This window comes from Diadema antillarum, unplaced genomic scaffold, assembly GCF_040938485.1.
Source record: "Diadema antillarum isolate AM-2024a unplaced genomic scaffold, OU_Dant_1.0 seq00001558_RagTag, whole genome shotgun sequence".
NCBI classification, from domain to species: Eukaryota; Metazoa; Echinodermata; class Echinoidea; order Diadematoida; family Diadematidae; genus Diadema; species Diadema antillarum.
The window spans coordinates 361,133-385,577 of NW_027272284.1; the positions used below are offsets into that span (position 1 = coordinate 361,133).

The 24,445-nt window shown below is 36.8% G+C and overlaps 1 protein-coding gene across 1 annotated transcript in view; it reads right to left on the reverse strand.

Annotated features, from left to right (window-relative positions):
* LOC139710725 (uncharacterized) overlaps positions 1–24,445 on the reverse strand; it is a 60,506-nt gene that overhangs the window by 2,190 nt on the left and 33,871 nt on the right. Inside the window, exons 2-14 of the mRNA XM_071622643.1 lie at positions 23,700–23,759; positions 23,260–23,297; positions 21,940–22,140; positions 12,126–12,246; positions 10,261–10,353; positions 9,563–9,723; positions 7,823–7,905; positions 6,762–6,950; positions 5,832–5,956; positions 4,809–4,845; positions 3,390–3,538; positions 2,733–2,871; positions 1,376–1,460 (exon numbers count right to left, since the gene is read on the reverse strand). Of these exons, the coding sequence (XP_071478744.1) occupies positions 1,376–1,460; positions 2,733–2,871; positions 3,390–3,538; positions 4,809–4,845; positions 5,832–5,956; positions 6,762–6,950; positions 7,823–7,905; positions 9,563–9,723; positions 10,261–10,353; positions 12,126–12,246; positions 21,940–22,140; positions 23,260–23,297; positions 23,700–23,759 (1,481 nt within the window). The remainder of the gene's footprint in view (positions 1–1,375; positions 1,461–2,732; positions 2,872–3,389; positions 3,539–4,808; positions 4,846–5,831; positions 5,957–6,761; positions 6,951–7,822; positions 7,906–9,562; positions 9,724–10,260; positions 10,354–12,125; positions 12,247–21,939; positions 22,141–23,259; positions 23,298–23,699; positions 23,760–24,445) is intronic.

Genomic DNA, 24,445 nt, shown 5'->3' on the forward strand with positions numbered 1-24,445 from the left:
CCTTTGACCTTGTGGTGACCTTCAACACCCTAAGGGACATTCACCATCCAAGTTTGGTCACAAACGGACAAAGGGATCAAAAGTAATGAGCCATAATCGAAACGCGCCATAAAAACTTAACATTGGGCCCTAAAAATTTGTTGACCCCTTTCTGTGACCTTTGACCTTGTGATGACCTTTAACTCCCCAAGGGACATCTACCGTCCAAGTTTGGTCACAAACGGACATAGGGATCAAAAGTTATGAGCCACAATCAAAACGTGCCCTAAAAACATAACATTGGGCCCTAAAAGTTTGTTGACCCCTGTCTGTGACCTTTGACCTTGTGACGACCTTCACCTCCCCAAGGGACATCTTCCATCGAAGTTTGGTCACAAACGGACAAAGGGATCAAAAGTTATGAGCCATAAACGAAATGTGCCCTAAAAACTTAACATTGGGCCCTAAAAGTTCGTTGACCCCTGTCTGTAACCTTTGACATTGTGGTTACCTTCAACTTCCCAAGAGACATCTACCATCACCAAAGTTTGATTGCCATTGTAGCAACATGTGCTGAGTTACGTGTGATAAGAGAGTCTTGCAAGTAAACTTTAACGTATGACCTCAAATGACCTTTGACCTTATCATGTGACCTCTTACGGCACCATAACATGAAGGTACCCCTAGTGCATCCATCACCCAAGTTTGACTGCCATTGTAGCAACATGTGTCGAGTTACATGTGATAAGAGAGTCTTGCAAGTAAACTTTAACGTTTGACCTCAAATGACCTTTGACCTTATCCTGTGACCTCCAATGGCACCATAACATGAAGGTACCCCCAGTGCATCTATGACCCAAGTTAGATTGTAATCCAAGCAACTTATGTGAAGTTATTTGTCAAAAGAGAGTCTTGCAGGTAAACTTTAACATAGAAAAGAGAGTCTTGCACATACTCTTTAATTTATGACCTCAAATGAACTTTGACATCATCACATGACCTCTGACAACACCATAACATGAAGATACCCCTAGTGCTTCTATCACCCAAGTGTGGCTGCCATTGCTGTAACAGATGCCAAGTTATGCATCATAAGAGAGTCTTGCAGGTAAACTTTAACATTTGTGACGGACGACGGACGGACGACGGACAGACGACGGACGACGGACGGACGACGGACGGACGACGGACGGACGACGGACGGACGACGGACGACGCACGGACGCAATTTGGATCCCTTAGTCTCGCCTTCACCTCCGGTGGGCGAGACAAAAAGCAACCAAGTGGAAGAATACAATGATATGACAAGCTTTCTGACTGCTAGAAAAATGTTTTGCTTGTGCATAAAATAAAAAGACATAATGGAATGTTCTTCAGTCATTGTTAACTCTCTCACCTCATGAGGTCCAAAAGGGTTCCCGTGTCATTGACTCCAACTTGTAGATCTCCTGGCATGACTTGGGGAGCTGTCATACCGGTAGCTGTTTGATAACAAAAATTGGAAATATGACCTCATTATCATTGAAAGTCTGACAGGTAATTCTGGGCCAGGGGGTACTAGAAATCTATATCGGGCCACCAAATCCAAACTGTTTACTTAAGTGGTCCAATCGGGCAATTAAATTCAAAATTTTTATAGTTATATTTCATTTTATTTTAAGGCCAATATATTTCTTTTTGGGCAAACAAAATTTCAAACAAGAAAATAAAGCACTCTGAGAGCGCAGACCTCAGCCAAGCAGCTACTTTCCAATGATGATTTTGCTCTTCCATAGAGATCAGTGATTTCCTCCCATACATATGCATGCTGAAGATCGTCCGATTTCCCAACATAGAAGCCTTTGTTACGTTATAAACCCTCAGCTGCACGGCGCGCCTCGCCCTAAAAGAAACTACAGCACGCACTTTAGTGCGCCTATGAAAACCTAAAAAATGCACAGCTTGAACTCCCAAGTTCATTGCCCCTTCCTGCCAAAATATCGAAAATCCTTCATAAAATCCATAAAGATTTCCAGATCACTACCAAAATTTATCATCTGTTCCTTGTGTCATTCTCAATCTTTCTTGCAAGTTTCATCCAAATCCGTGCACAATTTTTGAGTTATTTTGCACAAGGACAAACTAACTAACTAACAAACAAACCAACGGTAATGAAAATATAACCTCCTCCCTTGGGGGAGGTAATTACAAGATTTTAGCGGCCAAAACAGGCCATCAGATAAAAAAGTTAGTGTCAAGCCTTGGGTAATCACATTAGGAGACCAGTCCTCTGCTCTAGCAAAGCTTGACATTAACAATGGGTAATCAGTTAAAGGTCGCTGAAGATTCATTTACAAAAAAGTGATGACTGATGACATACACGGAATTACTGGACCAGTAAATGCATTGCTTGGAAGGACAATGTTATTCAATTCTATCTCACCAGTTTCCCAATTTCAATTCTGATTACTTCATTAATTCATATGATGCACATTCTTGTACCAGATATGTCTATCTTAAGGTTTTTACCCAGGCAATTCTAAGTTCTGTGGACACATAATAGACCATCTTCAGCATGAATTAAGGTGATACTCTACATGTTGTCATCATTCAGGGCTCAGTTGACAAGACAACTGATTTCCTAGTAATGCTTCATTTACAGTGAACTGAAAGATTTTCCAAGAGAAGATGTCATTCTCAGATGGTGAAGAGAGTACATTGTAAATCATCAGAAAGTGAGAAATCTTCCGTCAAAGACTCTGCAGAACACATACCTGGGCAGACGATAACGTCGACCTCCTTAAAAATCTGCTTCAGAAAGTGGATGGTTCTCGTCCGCTGCTTGTTGGCATTGATGTAGTCCACTGCTGAGGCTGTGGCTGCCAGACCTAGAACCAATGTGGTATCAGCTGCCTGCAAACAAAAATGAAATCAAAACCTCATCTCCCATACTGCATCTCATCTTTTTCACTCCTACACTTTGACAGCAGCAACGTTTGCATACATTTTGATAATTGCTACCTTACATAAGGCTCAGACTTTCGGCAAAACCTAGGACAAACTTTTAGGTTGCTTTAGCTGCCAATTACACATGGAAAGCATGCACAAAAATTCACATTCATTGGTACTAGGATATATTAGACTACAGCATACCAAAATGAAGATGCCATAGTCTTTTGTTATAGCTTAGTGCTGGTTCTTAACAAAATGTCCTTCCACGAGGCTTCAGCAGCGGGTTGGGACCGGATGTGAACATTGTTAGTAACTGTTGTGTTCACAAATATTCAGGTGAAATGATTTTGTTTAGAAAGAGTTTCCATGGCGATGGATGGCTTTGATGTCACACTTCTGTCCTCTATAGAATGAAGGTAAACTCTGGAAAGGATTGCAAATGACAGCAAGAATGAATAAGATCAGAAATCACTGCTCACCAAGTCATAGAAATTGTCTCTCATCGCTCCCTGGAGGAGAGAGAGCATCTCCGTGGAGATGAGAAGGGCGTGGGCAATCCTCATCTCCTCAAACTCTGGAATCTGGATCCCAACAAGCTCCGCTCCTTGTTGCTCCAAGAAGCTAACTCCTAATGGGTCATACCAGAAAAGAATCACCAAACACTTTGTAACTTTTAGTGGGAACTCTGTGTTCTTGGGGGCTTGATTATTATTGTTGTCCCTGTTTCCAACACACTTCTGATTTAAAGGGATAGTACAGTATTGGTGGAGATGAGAATTGGGCTTTTAAATTATTGCGAGATACCAAGAAAACACTTATGATATAGCACAGAGCATACCATTTTAAATGGAATTCAAAGTTTATTTGATGAAAATCGGGTTTGGAATAACTGAAACATCCAAAAACAAAGTAAAACAAAGCGATCGTTACAAAGTGTGGGTCCTACACTTTATTAGAATCGCTCTTTTTTGGATATCTCAGCCATTTCAAAATCAATTTTTATCAAATAAACGTTGAATTCCTCATAGAACTACATGCTCTTTCATATTTCATAAGAGATTTCTCATTATCTCATCTAAAAATGTTAGAAACCTGAAATTAGGTCTCAACCAGAACTGTACGATCCCTTTAAATCAGATTCATTTCATCTCTTCCAATGTGAAGAAGAAAAAAAAATCTTCAAAGACAGGAACAAGTCTTAGACATGCTGGTTCTGAAAGTTGTGCTCCTTACTCTTTTCCATGTTTGACAAACAAAATTTTGCAATGATTTTATGAAGATGAAGGGAAATACTGCAAAGAAATAGGGGAAAATAGAATTCTGTATCTACATGTACATTTAGTTTGGAAAATATTGACATCCTAAAACGAAGCAATGTGGTACCATGACAGCATCTTCATACTGATTTCAATCTGACAATATCAATATTATCTATGTGTATCAGTGAATATACTGAAAACATCTGGCGTTTAAAAAAAAAGATACTTTTGTGTTGTTTTTACTTATACTTTATTTAACTTTGCTTACTTTTATTCAAAGGAAGTTAACTTGGTGTATCACCCCTCAAAAGTGGAGCTCATCCAACACAAAACAAATTAACATGTTGAAGACTTGTCCCAAGTATATTTGGTCAGGTGTCTATGGGAAATGCATGTTATAGCAAAATCAGCCCATCCTTAATGGGTTAAAAAGCCACTGCATGTGCTCAGCAACAAGCATCTGCTATAGTAGTGTTGTTTGCAAATAAGCTGGTATGAGAAATATTACATAAAATCGTGTATTGAAAATTACAAAACACACAAATTTCACATGACTTTGGGGAAACAGAAATCATGCAGAAGGCTTTTGAGACGAAATTTTGTCATTGACCACTGAAGCATTTTACAATGTTCACATACCTCTGTCACACTCTGCTACAACTTCTGGATTGGCATGCTAGAAAGAGCAAGATAACATGGAGAACAAGACCACAGACAATTATTTTGCAGGAACTCATTAGTATAAATGATTAAAATTAAGAGATCATTATCAATTGGCTGTCACTAAGTCTTGTCTTGCAAATGCTGAATAGATAATAATAATAATAATAATAATAATAATAATAATAATAATAATAATAATAATAATAATAATAATAATAATAACAATAGTAATAATAATAATAATAATAATAATAATAATGATAATAATAATAATAATAATAATAGTAATAATAATAATAATAATAACAATAATAATAATAATAATAATAATTATAATAACAGTAATAATAATGACAATATTAATAATAATAATAATAGTAATAGTAATAGTAATAGTAATGATAATAGTAACAATAATAATATATTCATTCTGTCTACTCCACCTTTTGGTTACTAAGTCCAGACAATCACTTGCTTTGGTTTATCAAATCTTTTTATTGTGTGGTATGAAGTATGCATTAACAGGCATAGAAACATGGAACCACACAAACAAACAAACAAAATTTAGTTACTGATCGATAGTGGTACTGGTGGAAGGTACTCTCCTCCAAACTATGAGTAACATATAATGTAAGTTTGCATTTGTTACATACTCAAAAAGCTGCATCACTTCAGTGATCCCTCGCATTTATCCCCAAGTTGAATTATCCTTCGGGTCTACGTCAGGTGTAAGTGTGTGCGTGTGTGTCACACACAAACACACTGCTATAGCTTCTGACCATCCGAGCATTGACAATTCAGGGTTTCTAGGACGAAAACTTTCTACAGCTCAGTCGGTAGAGCACCGGGCTAGCATCCAAAGGTCTCAGGTTCGAATCCCGATGGAATTCCATTTTCTTTACTCATTTTTCCAATAATAAAACAAAGAGTATCAAATCTTAGGCTTTGATAACATGTCACATAGAAAGGTTCTTGAATGGTAGTTAGAGTCCAACTCACCCTAAAATGAGTCCAGTCAATGCCAATCTTGAGTCCAGCTAGGCTCTTTGGCTCAAGGTCATTGAGGACCAAGGGTGGCTGAGACCACGATGAAGGATCTCTAGGGTCTTGGCCAGATAGAAAAGCTGTCATGGAGGTGAGAAGAAAAGGTTTAGTCTCATACTGTTTGTGCCATATAATACTGAGTCTTATTTTACACAAATCGAGACTTCCTTAAAGTGAGAGCTGGAACATATCATGTGTATTGAAAGAAAACATGTCCAAAAAACACACACACACACACAATTTTCTCATATTAAGCTGCATTGTAGCTAAAAAGAGTTCAAAACAGCTCATACTATTTATATACTTTGAGCAACTTCCAGTGGATATTTTATGGAAAATCGGGGAAATCATTTAGAGTATGATAAAAGTGGAAAGTTTTGTGCGAGTATTTTTTATGTGCTTGGCCAGGTAAGATGAATTTCATGTTTTTAATTTTCAAGACAGTCTAGACAATTGAGCAAGCACTTCAAACAGTTCAACGCTACCACTGCCATTTTAAAGGGTTCTGGCAACAGATTCTACGGTAAACGGTAACTGGTCTGCACTATGAAAGCAAATTCACTCGTGCCAGAAGGCTAGCAAACCTGAAGAAAACTACAAATAACATCCAACATTGCAGTTTTATACCCACAATATACCTTCCTTGAAATCAAAGATATGAAATGATATTACATATAGCAAGGTAAAAGACTGCACATTAATTTTCGCAAAGAGCTTCATGATGCCCAAAAGACGCAAAAATTTCCACCTCTTGAAAATTTCCACTTTTACAGTAATACAACCGGAGCAGTATCTGAACACCTTTCTGGATGGGAGGGGGAGAGGGAGGGAGGGAGGGAAGGAGAAAGGGAGGGAGGGAGGGAGAGAAGTGCAGGCCTTCCTCACCAAGCAGCAAGGCAGTGTCCCTGACACAGGTAGTCATGGGCCCAGTCACTGCCACTGTGTGGCACAGCGGCAGGGTGCCAGCTGCCGACACACGTCCATGGGTCGGCTTTATACCCACAATGCCACACAATCCCGATGGGATGCGTATTGAGCCACCACCGTCTGTTCCTATGGCAATGGGGCATAGTCCTGCAGGCAGTTGTAAAACGAGAAGAAAATAAGACTTCTCTGACATCGAGTCAACGGAGAGTATATCTTTCAAATTGTTGCTGTATTATCATCAACTCTGGCCGTGTTTCAGTGCTTAAAAACGAACTGTACCATACTGAACAGTACCATGACAGATTGGAAGTGTTTAAGCACTCTGTGGAGATTAGCCTACCTCACAAGTTATTTCTGGACTCAATTCAGAAGGATTACACATTGCATAGCAATGGTGTCAATCACTTTGTGCAATTACGCTACATAAAAGTTTTACTAATGAACAGAATCAAATCTTTTTGCAACGATGCACTGTGCGATACGAACATTTTTTCTCATGTCTATATCCAGTATGACATGCTTTTGTACCCCTTTGGGAAGTGGTCCGCTTTTGAACCAGTACAGCATAGTATGGTATGCTTTGGGAGCGTTCAAGCGCTCCTCTGGCACAGGTACAATACAGTATGGTACACATAAGAATGCTTGAACACACCCTTCGACTTCCAAATAATGTGGATGGCCAAAAGCTATTCCTCTGCTTATCAACTCGTCATAAGTTTTTGCATCCAGGTCCCTGATTAAATTCTACACGAAGGCATACTACAGTACACTCCCATTACAAAGAAATAAGGAAACTCTTGTTACAATGAAGAAAAAAATCAGGTCAAAAAATTGTTACCAATATATCTTTGAATACTTTTATTATTTGGCTATAACAAAGTTTCAAAATAACGAAAGAAAACAGCCGGTCCCAAGGACTTCATTATGACAGCAGCCACTTGCATACAGCTACTTAATGCACTGTTAAAAAGATTGCAGCTAAGAGAAAGAGAAAGCTATTAACTGGTGTCTGATTCTACCTGAAGCCACACAGGCACCCGACCCGGAAGAACTTCCTCCCGCATAGTGATGAGGGTTGTAAGGATTTCGAGCTGTGCCACTCCTGGAGAGAAGAATATCAGAGTTATGTTATTTGTACCTTTTCTATCAATTACTTTTCAAAGAAATCGATCTTGAGGGGAGAAGATGTGCTGTAACAGAGTTTTTTTCTTTTTTTCAAATACCTCTGTATTTTAAGATCACTACTAGTGATCTACAATCATAATAAGCATGCCATGAAAACGAAACGAGTGGGAATTCAAACTTGTCATCTTCTGCTATGCTGGCAGCGATGCTACTACCACCAGGCTATCCCTGGTTGCTGGCAGTGACACAATGAACCTGGAGCGAATACCCAGGCTCTGAATTCCGACAGTGTTATTTTATATTCATGATTAAATAGGCCACTAAATATATCACTTCATTTGTGAAGCATATAATTGTTGAATTCTACATTTAATGACAATGAATAGCAAATAAATTCATACAGCTATGTCACTACAGTTCATTATTTCTATCAAAGTTGCATAATCCATAACAAGAGCTGGCCACCTGGAATCATCAGGGGCTACCAAAATATAGACAAAAAAAGCTAAAAAATACAAAACACCCGGATGAGTAGGCAAGAAATACACATGCATATCCTGAAAGCAAAATAGAAGTTTTGCTAGAGGAAATGCATATATCAAGCATACTGTACCCAACCTTAAACAACATCTTTTTCTTTTTATTTCTAACCACATTTTCTACCTTTGGAATAAGGAAAAAATAGAAACGTCAGTATGGCGACTGATATGCCTCTGCCGTAATGCATGGTTCTCTCACTAGATCTATAGTACGTCTTGACATTGTGCGACGACAGTTTCACATAACTGGCCAAAAATTAAAATGCCATGTTTGTCACAAATGTGTTGAGTGTTTACTTTCCTTGGGATGAATAGGTATACCGGGTATTCAGGGATTTGATGATTTTTTTGCTTGATCTTCGACCCTTTTATAAATTTATGCATTGAGTAATCTCCAAGGTATGGAGAAAAGTTTAATTTCAGCATTACATACTAGAATTTTAGTATTTTAAAGGGACTGTACAGTACTGGTTGAGGTAGGGATTCATGTTTTGAACATTCCTAAGTGAGGTAATGAAAAGCCTCCTATGAAATATGCAAGAGCATGTAATTTTAAGAAGGATTCAACGTTTATTTGATGAAAATTGGTTTTCAAATGGCTGAGATATCCAGAAAAGTGCTACTAATAAAAGGCGACATGCCCCAACTTTATTAGTATCTCTTTGTTTCACTTTGTTTTTGGATATCTCAGCCACTTCAAAACCGATTTTCATCGAATAAATTTTTGATACCCCCTTAGAACTGCATGCTCTTTGACATCTCATAGAGTGGTTTCTGAATATCTCACAAAACGTTAAAAGCTAAATCTTCACCTCGACCAGAACTGTACACACCCTTTAACCTGCCCTTTGACCGTTAACCTTTGGGCACACGACCCTAAAATTCCCAAGAGATTCACTGTCAGGCAGTAAATGCATATGTACTAAGTTTCATGATGATACCTCGAGCCACTTCCAAGATATGGAGGGAGAAGTGAAAATAGTGAAAAAAAAATGTTTGTGATGGTTTTGATGTTGGTAGTGACAATCTGAGCGTCTGGTCCTGAAAAGGACGACATATTAAGGTCTCTGCCTACTGGCCCTACAGGAAACATACGAGCTGACGTTGATGCCGAAGGCTCCAAGGCCAAGTTCGTGCATGTTTGCTACACCAATGATGACGGCTCCCCCAGCCCTCAGCTTGGCAGCAATGGTACTGTCTTCTTTCTCTTCATCACGGCCAAGGAAAGACGTTCCATTTTTGTGTTTGTACGGCACCTGAGCATTGAAATGAATTTTAAATCCTAAGATTTCCTATTGGCCAAAATTGAACATTCACTAACAGAAACTTGAGATCTATGCTCTATGTTTCGTTTTTCACCTTAAAGACAACTTCCAATTTAAAGACATGTTCGACATTGTGAAGATCAAAATTAAAAATGCCATACTTTGTTGACTGAGATCATCTTGATGTTCAAACGGATGAAAACACACATCACCAAACAAAAATATTGAAATTATGCTGTCAGTATAAAAACATCTATGAATGCATATATCACCCTGCTCACAGATTTTTCACTGAAAGATTTGTTTTAATGCTGCAGTCTACATTTAAAAAAATAATAATAATAACAAAAACATGGTAAATCTAGTCACACAAATATCTCAATTTTTTTTTTCAGATTTATTTTTCAGATATTTCGGACCCAGGAAGTTTTATCTAGTGTTCACTAGTTTTCATTAAATAACACATATTTCTTATGTGTTCTTTCATAACATCCACTAATAGAAACGGAACTAATGTAGGCTACATACCACAGCCAGAGACTCTTTGATGACCACTGGAATACCATCAAAGATGGACAAAGGCTTTTTGTTGTTAATCCTCACTGTTGATGCTCTCGCCATCTGAAAATTTCAAATTTAAATTAATGAGTAACAAGAAACGTTCCATTTATGCCACATACTGAGCCCAGAAAAACAAGAAAACTCCCTACCGGTATGCATTTTTGACCCACTGTCAATATGTTGTGCAAAACACCATGAATTCATGCACAACAGTAGGTATTGACTTCAATTACATGTAACTTCCAACAATCATTTCATTGTTGGTACCAGTGACATCAAATGCAGTAAAAATATGACTACGACTTATTCTGGTATTTTTCTCTCTACATCCTCTGCAGAAACATCATCAGAAGTGGTGCATCTTACATAAAACAAAATTCATTAGATTGAAGTTGATGAGTAGCACACATATCAAGAGTTCACTTGAGTTTGAAATACCACATTGAATAGACTTTAGTTTCCGTTCAAATAAACTGAGATGGCAGAAGAAATGTTGCTCAGAGTATACTATCACAAAGAAGTATCAAGATGGGCATGTACACTTCATTTTCCCTAAACTTGTATCCCTACATCTGTCTTCCTATTATATTGAAACAAACAAACAAACAAACAAAAACACAAACAAACTCCCCCCCCCTTAAAAAAAAAAAACACCAGCTGACAGATACTTCTCCACTATACCCCGACACCGTTTCATGAAAGTTGTCAGCCCTGACAAGTTGTCAGTCTCTGAAAATAACCATATTAGCAGTCAGTAAAAACCAGAGCTTCTCGAAACTACAGATTTTACTGAAATTGAGAGAGAATGTCTTGTCAGGGCTGACACCCTGACAAAAAGGTGTAAAACAGGATCACAGAACCTTGTAAACCTCTTCCAGAACATACTGTGTGACCAACCTTATAAACCTCCTCCAGATCATACTGTGTGACCAACCTTATAAACCTCCTCCCGATCATACTGTGTGACCAACCTTGTAAACCTCTTCCAGATCATACCGTGTGACCAACCTTATAAACCTCCTTCAGATCATACTGTGTGACCAAACTTCTTCCAGATCATACTGTGTGACCAACCTTGTAAACCTCCTCCAGAACATACTGTGTGACCAACCTTATAAACCTCCTCCAGATCATACTGTGTGACCAACCTTAAAACCTCCTCCAGATCATACTGTGTGACCAACCTTGTAAACCTCTTCCAGATCATACCGTGTGACCAACCTTGTAAACCTCCTCCAGATCATACTGTGTGACCAACCTTGTAAACCTCCTCCAGATCATACTGTGTGACCAACCTTGTAAACCTCCTCCAGATCATACTGTGTGACCAACCTTATAAACATCCTCCAGATCATACTGTGTGACCAACCTTCTTCCAGATCATACTGTGTGACCAACCTTGTAAACCTCTTCCAGAACATACTGTGTGACCAACCTTATAAACCTCCTCCAGATCATACTGTGTGACCAACCTTATAAACCTCTTCCAGATCATACGGTGTGACCAACCTTGTAAACCTCCTCCAGATCATACTGTGTGACCAACCTTTAAACCTCCTCCAGATCATACTGTGTGACCAACCTTGTAAACCTCCTCCAGATCATACTGTGTGACCAACCTTATAAACATCCTCCAGATCATACTGTGTGACCAACCTTCTTCCAGATCATACTGTGTGACCAACCTTGTAAACCTCCTCCAGATCATACTGTGTGACCAACCTTATAAACCTCCTCCAGATCATACTGTGTGACCAACCTTGTAAACCTCCTCCAGATCATACTGTGTGACCAACCTTTAAACCTCCTCCAGATCATACTGTGTGACCAACCTTGTAAACCTCCTCCAGATCATACTGTGTCACCATCCGCATCCTTGGCTTCATCTGGTTACTCCTCTCCAAAGCCTCCATCACACTCTCTGCTACATCCTCTGGTGTCACCTTACCAGACCTGATTTCAGAAGGGGGTAAAGAAAGACGTAGAAATTCTATGGGTAAATGGATGATACCAATATTGAAAGAAAATACAATGCAACACACAAGGGATGACCGAAGATGATGCAAAGTTATTATTGCCATGGCAACCAGAGTAGGTTTGGGAGTGTAATGTAGTTTCAGAGCTTGTGAGGCAAGTATAAGAATGTAAAAGATACACATGGAGAGACAACTGCATTTTGGATGCTATGCAAAAAAAAAAAAAAAAAACAGGTCCGAAGAATTCCTTGAAAATTTACACTTGCTAGTCTCTGGATGAATCAAACCATGTGATGTATGCCATATTGCCTTTGAATAAAAGCTAGACACAATGATACTATTGACAATATGATGGAAGAAAAAGGAAATTCCCAATATAAGCAGGCATTGTTAAAACTTACAAGTTTGTATGCAAAACGCAACTTTGACTGAAACATAAGTCTAGTATACTGTAGTTGATTTTAGATGCCTAAGTACAATTACTGCCATGCTTTACACCAAATACACCATACTTTGTTTTACTGGAGTAGCAGAATCACGAAGACATACTTTTAAGATTTCAAATAAAATGCAGAACAGAATCTATATTGCAGATCATAACCATTTCAAATAAATTCAGTAATGCATACATATCATATTTAAACACTGTAAAATTCTCCAGACAGCAACATTCATAGGGCAAACAGAAGAAAAGGCTGTTTCTAACAGTCTAGTCATCAGTCATTGATTGCATGCTGTCTATCACAAGATGACATAAGCTTCTTATATTATGCATGGTATGCAAACATGAGAATAGATATCAAGACTGGGCTTATGATTAGGTCTGCCAAATGATGCCAACAGCATCTAGACACAATAGTCATAATGAAAACTTCATATCTTCATAACCTACATAATAACATAATGTGTGACTCTTGTCTTCTCAATCATAATGATATGAGACCACAAACGGAAAATATGATTCACACTTGTAGTTCACATTTCTGGTCACAGTTCAAAAGTCAAAATTAAGATAAGGGTCTGTGCATCCTAAGATAGTGGACCTGATAAGATGCAAACACATATTTTCTATTTGATGGGGGCGGGGGGCGGGGGGGGGGGGGGGGAGACAACAGAGCTATTAATATGAAACAGCAGATTAATGAAACATGTCAAAATTATGACTGTGTCGTAGTATTTCATGAGACAATATACTACTTTTATTAATCTGCCTGTTGTGGATTGAACAAATACACGAGATCAAGCTTTAATGAAGACTATAATACCTTTGGTACAACTGAGTAGACAACTTATACAACATACAATAAATCTTGTGATATGAAAAATGAAAGTCTTTCCAATCACCACTCCCATGGTTTAGTTTCAGTACATAGTTCAAATAATGAACAGGAAGGATGTTAAAAGGCAAGAAACATTCCACCTGATCGCTACAGAACTACCAGTATATCATGGGTGAAGCAATGTTGACACAATATTATTCCAGGACAGTATGCATTTCTGAGGCTCTTCATTTTTGTAAGACTGTCCAACATTTAATTATGATAACCAAATTTGAAAACAAACAAACAAACTATCTGCCACATGAATCTGGAACCCTCTGTCATCAAAATATCATGCCCAGCTGTAGGCTGACTTATACTATCTACATGTACATGTGGCCGAGTTATTAGGGGGAATTTAACACAAATATACAGTATGTCCCAAAAAAAATTACAATCGGATTTTCGCATTGATAAATTCCAAAATGATTGAACCATTTAAATGCAACTTCAGGATCTTAAAATATAACATCTTAGCTATATCATGCAGAAATCCCCATTCAATATGGTTGAGTGGTCCCAGAGATATGTGGATCTTTGTAATGCATGTCATCTTCCAAGTTAGGCACTTGGATGCTCTTGGAACTGCATAATGTGTGAACAAAATGGACAGAACTTGGAGGGAAGGGATTCCTGACATGCTCTACAAAACTCCTCATTTCTCTTTGACCACTGAAGCAAATCGGATGGGGTTTTCAGTAAGATGTGGGAAATAAATTATAGTTTCATGCCCTGAAATTGTATTGGATTGATTCACTATTTTTAGAGTTATCATTGTGGAGGGTACCGTTGTAATTCTTTTGGGGGGGACATCCGGTATAGTGTACAATGAGGATTGAGTGAATGCAGATCGTATTAGGTAGTAGAACACACCGTCATCTCTTTAGTGAAGTTTGATGAAATTGGACAATCTGTTCAAAATTTATGCATTTTTAAAGTTTTATCACTGAATGACAAGACTACAGCAGTTCATGGCATCACTGCAGGACAAAAAAAAAAAAGAGAGAAAATAGTTTGAAGAGAATTCAACATATTTCACTTTTCTGGCATAATGAAAGAGTAATTAAATTACCTCTTTTAGAAAGCAGGGAAATGATATCACCCAAAATATACGTCAGTAAAAGTCTACGAAATAATTGTGCCCTTTTCATACAAAATTCTACCTAATTTTGCATAATTTCTATACATTTTCTAAATATCATTGCCCTGCAGTGATATCACAAACTGTTGTAGTATTCTTATTCAGTGACAGCAGCACCGAAACTTTAAAAATTCCTAACTTTTGAATGGATTGTCGGATTTTCCTCAAACTTCAATGTGTTGACCATTATAGTAAAGTGTATGGGTACACAGAAATTTAGTTTTCTGACATTGTAGGTTATTGTACTGGTAATATCCCTAAGAGTGTAGCATTACTCACATACAGAGATACTGTATAGCAATAAAGAGACATAGAGCAATCTCTAAAATGCCAAAAATTACATTGCGCCTTGATCTAAGAGTAGTCTTCTGACCCTATAGACTGCATTCGATTGTGTAGTTCGATAATTGTCCGTACGATCAGTGTACTACAATACTCTCAAAACACGCAAATGCACGCAAAATAATGTCCATAGATGTACACAGCTACATGTAGGTTGGTGCTAGCACTGACCAGGCAGCCGCGGCAGCCTCTACACATGCATTTAAGGCTCGATGAGGCGATACCGATAGACAGTATTTGATATACTGTGTGCAGACGGAGGCGAACGAAGGAAATGTGCACCCACCGATGGTCAACGCGCGGCTACTATTTTTAGATCTGGCTACTATTGCAGCACGCACTAGTGCGTGCTGATTAATATTTCATAGTTTGGGACATTTTTGTGATGGAATAGAATTTTCTCCAGAGTTCTTAGGACATGCTCTCACACCCCTCAAATTCAAATTTTAGGGGAGAGATTCCCTTTAATATTGCTGCATTCACTCAATCCAGATATATAGGAAAACTTCCCATTCAATAAACTACTGGAATGGGGAGAACAGTAACAAAGGGAATCAGAGCACTGTCATGAATAAACTACAAGCCTAATGTCAACAGAAGAACGTTACAGATCATAGATTTCTATCAAAGCGTAAAGAAAAAGTAGAGCAAAGGTCAAATATTCATACGCAAAGTAGGTTGCAGTTACCCCTATTGTAATGCAATAATCAAGGCAAGTTCATTCAGTATGGCTGACCAAAGTTCAGTAATTTTCAGGATGACAGATTTGATCTTTGTCTAAAAGTTCAATGTTCAGGTGGATAGATACAATCTGAGGATACCACACCAGGTAAGGAAGGAAATGACTGAGTTGTAGGTGAACAAACTTGGGCAGATGTTTAGAAGGCAAGGAAATGACATTCACAACTCAGAGATATATGGTCAGTTTCACAGTAAAGGGTGTAACTTTGGTGTAGCAAGGGTCAAAAATTAAAGTTGTGTTTCCATTTCTATCTATGCCTTTATTTTATATAGGAATGTCTATATTTTCAATATTTTGTCATTCCAGAGCTTAATTCTTAGGCTAAATATGAAAAATGATGTGACTATTATGGAATTTTAGATAAATTTAGGTAAAAACAACAAGAATGTTTTGGTCACCCACAGCAACCAAATGAAGATAAATGGTGGATGTAATGCAACTTTTCATTTGCTGTGAACATGTATTTGAAATATGAAAACACTTTTCCCCCAACAGATATTCGCTCTTGCAATTATTTGGATTTGAACTTCAAATTCCAAGGTAAAAATGGTACCTGACAAACTATTTTTAAGTTAAAAGAATGTTCTAGAAGCAAGACCCACTCTAAACATAGCCCTAAATTATCTCGTGGTAACAAACATTTATCAACCCAAATCCCAAAGAAATTGGATTATTTTTGACAAAGTTGAAAATTTCAGACTTGTGAGTTTCGGAGGCTTCAGTTAACAAACTAGTGTGTTTCGGAGGCTTCAAAACTGCTAACACAAAGTTCTAGTCCTGTATTCACTTAAAATAATAAAACTACAGTAAGCAACTATCACTACATGCTAGAATAACAACAGGGCATCAATAAAATGTGAATAACAGTATACAGATGTACATTTTATGGCAGTGCATAATGTTTACCCTTCATACAAATTGTACTTACGTGACACTGTATTATTATAAGGAAACTGGCCTCCACAAAAGTGAATAACAAACTGTGTACACTTTGACCAATGCTCAGTTCGAATTTATGACATTACATGAGGCAATATGATTCTAAAGGAAACTGCAACAGTAGCAATAAAAGTACACTGATTAGGAACATCTTTTTTTTTGTGGCTTAAAGTTAGCAGCAATGTATGTTTCGGAGGCTTCATCATGACTGTTAACATGCAAAAATGGTCCATTTTAAGGTGATATGAAGTACATTAATGCAGCTGATTGTTTCCAATAAACTAACAATGTTGTAACATGTAAAATAGTATTTATTTGTATGCAGAAAAAAGACTTTCCAACATAGTTAAGAGACAAAGAAAATATTTAAATCTTTATGCTCAGTTGTATACATACACTGTATAAATGGCATATCCATGACTTTGGCAATGCAGGAACATGATTAGGCTACACACATGTACAGCTGTATGCATTTGTCAAACTTTTCATCATAATGCAGTAAGAATTACTTTCAATGAGTTAGAACTGTAGCTATAGACTTAATGCAAGATTATGTTTGCTTGCTTTATAAGTGCAGTTTGTGGGATGTATATTGACATAAACCACCCATCATAATTGTTTTATGTATGTGAAATCAATTTCAACTGTTGATGAGAAAGGGATAGAAAATAGACTATGTGATGGCATGACGGTTAGATTACAACATAGCATTGTAAAATATAGAAAAGGGAAAAAAGGCTTATAGACATTCTTTTGCATATGGACCATGCCTGATATCCCCTACTATAGCTATCATATAAAGTGATCATGGTCATTGAACAGCAATCTTAAACACTGATCAGCCATTCCATGTAAGGGTCATCATCAAACTGTCATCATCAAAATGGAGTTGGAATAATCAATATATTGGTGATATTATCATGGAGCTCAATAGAAATTGAAATGGTCAAGATCCCATTCATCTTTTTGAATCGCCTGTTGAAAAGATAAATGTACATACCCTACCCATGACTGTGTATGAATTTGAATTAAAAAAAAAAATGTTCACCAAATGTATAGTTCCCTATAATATATGATAGTTAGAATTTTACTTTCTTTTTCTGTGGTATACAAGTCACCCCTGTTTCATATCATTTTATTTTTTATTTTTTTTTTATTCTTCAAAGGCTTCTTTTTTATAGTTATTTTATAAAATTCCAGTTTGTGTGACTCCTGTGACAGCTAGGAGGCCTGTTTTTGAAGGTACGCATTGAGAAATTGCTGACAGAACTTTTACTGTTTCTAAAAATGACAACCTTTTTAGCAAATAATTAAAAAGCAGCAAATGTGTTTAAATATTTAAGTTTTGTTAGAAACCCACAAGTTTGTTTTAAACAGTATATAAACCCACAGACTACAGTTTTAACCCTTTAAATTTCAAAATAGTTAGGGGCTTGTAACTTTTTCCAGAAAAGCCAGGACTAAACAGATTATAAAGATTTCAATCATTTCAATATTGTTCTTCATGAACATAACTTCTCCAGTCACCCACCCATGTAAACTACATGTACCCCATGGCAACAGGCTATTTATAAGTAGAGGTCTATATGTCATTTATAAACAATCCTATCCCAACCATTACTGTCCATTTACTGCACTGAGAACTACGTCCGCAAACATGTCATAGAGCCTCAAACATGTTTGCGAAGAGATGTTTCGTAACACAAGTTACATATGTGTACATTTTGTTTATTCAAAAATAGTCAAGTGGTCACTGCCAGCATAATAAAGTATGGAAAATTAGGTATAGTATCAAGATTGTGTTGCACCTAGCATGCATCAAATCTGACATACAGATTGACATGAAAACCTGTCTGAATGAAGTAATCAAATGTCAAAATTCCAAAACAGTACCCTGTGATCCAAGTCACACCACAGAAATGATAATCTGCAAGATGTTAGCTATTTTCAAATCCAATCACAAATTTATTGATTAATTACTTTCCTCCAAATAAGTATTGGAAATGAAAGCCAAAGAACTTGTTAAGAAATGGAAAGCTGAAAAAGTCAAGATTTTAGTATGGCAAAAACAAATGCCATGTGAGTAACAATAGAATGGATTTGTCAATGGGTTATAAATGGACATGTAAAAGATTGTGTTTCGAAACTACAATGTATTACACTCAGATGATAGTGAGTCGAAAGTGTAAAAATCCAAAAAGTATATTCCACCATTTGCTCTTGATCATGCATAAAAGATACAACCTTATGCACAAATTCAAAAGTAATATATTTCTTAGTTAAGTGTATGCTTCCCTCTTGAATAACCATCTATTAAAGTCCTGGAATCTTCAGGACAGGAATAGTGTTCTGTTCTTTATAAAAAAAAAAGTGTATTTAACACTAAATAATCAAGTAATTGTTTGGTCTTCATTAACAAAGTCTAACCAGTCAAAAGAGTGATACAAATATGGTCACAACACTTCAACTTCTCTCAAGAGTAAAAATGAGTTATCCAACTTAAGAACATTGATGTATCCACAACTACAGCTTCTGTACTTGCTTTGCTGCACTACTGTTGCATGATGTGGGCATGCACGCAAGCTGGAAGTCACTTTCATTACTCACAATATCTAGCCTGTTCCATTGTTTCAAAAGGAAACCTACAAAATAAATGCTTTTCATACATTTAAACAACTATCTACACCTTGCTTGGGGAATCATTAAGTCTCATTCAGTCCAAACAGTTATTTGATAGACTTAGAATTACAAAATTGTAATCAAAACATTCCATTTACATGCTGTAAACATAAAATGAAGCCTCCGAAACATCTGGAAAATTAATTTGGTATGCCGTATGTTTTTATGAAAATCATGTATGTTATGTAGAAAGTGATGGGTAAATTGTGTCTTTTTTGGTTGATATACACTGTTTAAACATATTTGTGGGGCAACATCCTCATCTGCCAATATTTCATTGCTGAATGAAAAGGTGAGTTATGTGTGACACGTTTGCACTGTTTAAGAAAAATAGGTAAATCGTATAGTAAATCTATATTGGTGAGTAAACAAAGCCGCCAGAAAACTGAATGTGATTAAATATCGTTAGATATGTCATAAGCGATCATTGGGTGGGTGAACAATAAATCTAATTTGATTTTGTCCAGAGAAAATCACAAAAATGCAGTGTTAACATCCTTTTGAAGCCTCCGAAACCACTTTTTCTCTATATAGTGTATTAGCTCAAAAAATTATTGCAGTATCATAATGTTTTTATTATTTTTGTTGTTTGTCCATGTCTGTTGATGATTAAATGGCATAATTTGGGGCAGACACTCAAAGAATTTATCAGAAATGTCAAATTAGATGTTTTTGCTGTTTCGGAGGCTTCAATGCGTCTCGGAGGCTTCACGTGTTAACGGAAAATTCGTATTGTCTCCTATTTTCAGAGAGTTCGACGGATCTTAACTATTTTTGGTCTATTAGGTTAGGGCCCCATATCCTACATTTTGACATATAGATTAGGTCGCTTCTCTTATCTATATTCATATTATTTGACTAAACACTTTGTTTCGGAGGCTTCAAAACTGCTAACGGAAATTTCACTTGATGGAATAAAATTATCACAAAATTTCAAATAGCCCTAGAATCAAGTAAACTTTGATGTAAGTCTAAAGTTTAGCGGTACCTTACTATTTTCAGCATAAAAGAAAGTAACCAAAACACATCCACTGATCATTACTGTCCATCAAAGTTTGTAAACAATTGTTAACGGAAAATGAAGCCTCCGAAACCTCAAATTTGAGGTCATAGTATTCTAAAACAAAGAGCCAGATACAAACTAAACTAATTTGGTCATTTCAATTGACCATACAACTATGCTTTTAACATAAAAAATTATATCTCTGCAGTTGCTGTAGAAAATTATTAACATTTCAAAAATGTTATATAAATTTCAATGCAACAAAATAGTCATTTTTAGGGTACATATGTGACTGTCAAAACAAAACGCATCAATACCTGGACCTGATTATGCTACCCAAGGTGGCTACTCATAAGGTGACTCACATGGGAAAAAATCTTTGAGATCTGTAAATCTATGTGTTCAGGGTGGGCCAAAAGGCTAAAAATTGAAAGTTACACCCTTTACCGTGAAACTGACCATATTAGTATAATACATCTTGTCAGGTGTGACGTCACAACAGACATTGTAATTCTTACAGTATCACTAATATGAGGTCCATGCTGTGTAGTGGACTTAAATCTTATTATGTGGACTGGGCAACATGGACCAATCACAACAACAGCTCCCTAGTAACTAAGTGACAAGATATGAGACAGGAAAAGATGAAACAGACACCATATGTTTGTACATTAATTTGTACTTACTCTGATCAAATTGTTTTTAATGTGTCCCATCTACTAGCCACTCTGTTAATCATTCTCCAGATATCAAAAGTGGTGGTAAATGCCAATTAATGATCACAAATTTTATGTCTTGCATTATTTTGACCTTTAATCCCACAAAATACCCATCCAAAATCTAATCTTGTTTAATTTGATCATTTGCCAGACTTCCAACAGAGATTTAATTAATATCATGAAATAAGATTGGGACTTCGGACAAAATGTCAGGAGACAAATTTGATCTGCAAATCTTGACGTTACTCCGTCTATTCTTTTTAAATCTTTATGGTTGCACAGGTCAGTTCAAGCAAATTTGCACCAATATCTAAATATTTGCAAAAACTTGATGGTGTAAAACTTCAACATGGACTCCTGGTCTTTACCAAACTTACCCTATGTACTCTAGACACGACACTATTCTCCTAACAGGATATATCCCTGCAGCATATTTGGCAAAATTTTGTCATATGCACCATGATACCATATATTGATTGATCAAGTGTAAATTTTATTTTAGACCTCATAGTGCTGACATGTCACTTTCAACTAAATATCTCTCCTGATCTGTTTTTCTTTGAATGTTTCTACAAAGACATATGAAACTGGCCTAGTTTGTGTCTCAAGAAATTATGACTGGAAATCATTGTGTTATGACAAACAATCACAAACATGATGATTAAGCACAACAGATTGACATGGGCTATCAACAAATCAAGTGGCACACTGAGCATAGCAAACAGAGTAAGAGTAGCTGGACAGAATTTCTTTCGACCACCAATACCAGCCTTGCCTGCACCTTACCTGAAGGCATGATAATAATCAGAGATGGTGTTGAAGCGGAACTCGTCTGCCGCTGGTCTTGCTCTCTCTGGCTCGATGAACTGGTCAAGTTGCACTTCCAAGGCGTTCGTGGCAGCAGGCGGCTTATCATTTGAAATGGATGGGTAGTAGGTTGGAGCATCATCAAGTATCAGGGTCCGTAGCAGTCTCATGTTTACATTCCTAGAGGACGGGATGATGTTTAATATAAGATTATCTAAAAACGATATCCAGTGCCTTGAAAAGACTGATATCCCTTCTTCTTTTTTTTAGAAAGGAAATAAAGTTTACAGGAAATGTTAATGCAACAAATATACTGTCGAGCTTTACTACTTTGAAATATTCTGAAGCTTGAATTCTACACAACTACGGCGTTATTGACTATTGTAATACAATAATCTGAAATTGATTAACTATTTGTTTTATCGTTCACATAGCTTTCCAGTGTATGACGAGTATTCAACAAACAGAATATCATATGCGTGGCTTCCTTGTTTTCGTTATATATTGTATTTGTTCGGTTATAACGAAATTTCGTTATAACAAAAGAAAACTGCCGGTCCCGAGCATTTCGTTATAACGGGAGTGCACTGTACTGTAAATCTGCTAATGACACAAATCACTTACTAAAAATATCTATTTTTGCTTTCTGTATGTTGATAGTATAAATATTATGCACAGTACTATACATACACTCTATTTCTGGATACACTGCATGTCTGGTATACTTTCCATCACAAAAGTCTCATCAAACGATGAAATTGATTCTCCTCTTTTCAGGCTTGCCTGGTAAGGGATTCGAGCTCTGTTGATTTTCAGTTTACTGCACACCTTTTAATGGCCATATTTTCCCAATGATTAAGAATTCTTTCTAGCGCCTCTACTTTGGCTTACTGCTGCATTCCAAGTGCATGCTCAGTTTGTGTTTGTATCTGAAATACAGGCGACTTGAATTCACTTGTTTGTTGGCCCTGTTTGCAAATGATATCAAGAGTCCTTCAAAAAAAATGAAAACAATTCCTGGATCCAGATGGTTATCTCAATCACTTACTAAAATCTAGCCATCTGTGCCTTGTGTCATTACTCATTTTTCCCATAAATTTCACCCAAATCCGTTCACATTTTTGTTTGTTTGTTTGTTGTTGTTGTTGTTGTTTGTTTTTTTTTTGTTTTTTTTTTTTTTTTTTGGGGGGGGGGGGGGGGGGTAAGCAGACAGCCAAACAAACAAGCAAACTGACAGACAAACAAGCCATTACCAGCAAAAATATAACCTGCTTGTGGAGGTAATCATTTAAGCCTTACCTTGCAGCATGGGGCTTTAGAAGCAGTGTCCCAACCCACTGTGGATGTCAAGATAAAAGAGATATGAGATGTTGAATCTGTTCTAAGAAAGACTGGTATTCATAGCTACCTCAATAGATAATCTTTGAGACATACCACCTTACACTGCAACATTTAACAGAGCACAGAAATGCATGCACTGCCAATGTTTGGTGCCATTTTCAAACATAGGATGCAGAGGGACGTGTAAACAGGAAATATCAAGTCCATCATTCTTCGAGCCAAGTCCCAAGGTTCACAATCACAAAATGAAACAAAAACCTTACACTCAGCAAAAACAGCAAGAACACTCACCCTCCTTTTCTCCAAAAGTTAGGGCAAAAAAAAAAACTACTTTTTTTTTTTAAACTTGGCCTTTTTAAACAAAGTTTTTACAAGTTTTTATATTTTTAAGAACTTACTGTACTGCTCATGTGCCGCAAAAATCTCAGCAGAAGACCTGAAGACCTCAGTGGTACACTCTGGAAGGAAAACAATAAGATCTGAGTCATGAGAAGCAGGTAAAAATCATTCTGTTGCAGAAATTAACAAGTAATAAAATCAAAATTGCCCATTATGACACTTGGGGCACAAGAGGACATAGAGCTCATTAAAAAAATAAATAAATAAATAGAAATAAACGAATCAATCACTTATCACAAAAACACAAACGGACAAGGTTCTACCAATCTCAATTTAAGGAAAGGGATGTCTTCACACTAATTTAGATGCTTGCAATTCAAATTTGAGGAGGGATAAAAGCTCACAAATTCAGCAGGCTGAAAATCCATTTTTATCAACATCTCTGTTATCAAAAGCAAGAGCCAAAGGGTCAATTCCACGGAAAGGTTGCATTTTATGAAAATCAAACTATTAAGTATAGATGATTAATGAAGCTTAATTAGATGATCTGGTATGGTTTACTCAAAGCAGCCTTTCACAACGGATATTTTGATACCTCATTTGTGAACATCGGTGAATGTGGAGTGGAGTTACGTCCCAAAAACCTTCATTTTTCATGAAAATTGTCAATTTTTGCAGAATTTATGTATCATTTCTGATACACTATTATCACCATAATACAGCTTGTGTAATTTTCAGATGGCTTATTTTCTGAATGTTCTTTGGTCATAGATTGGTTTTATGATGTTCTAGAACTTGTTCCGGC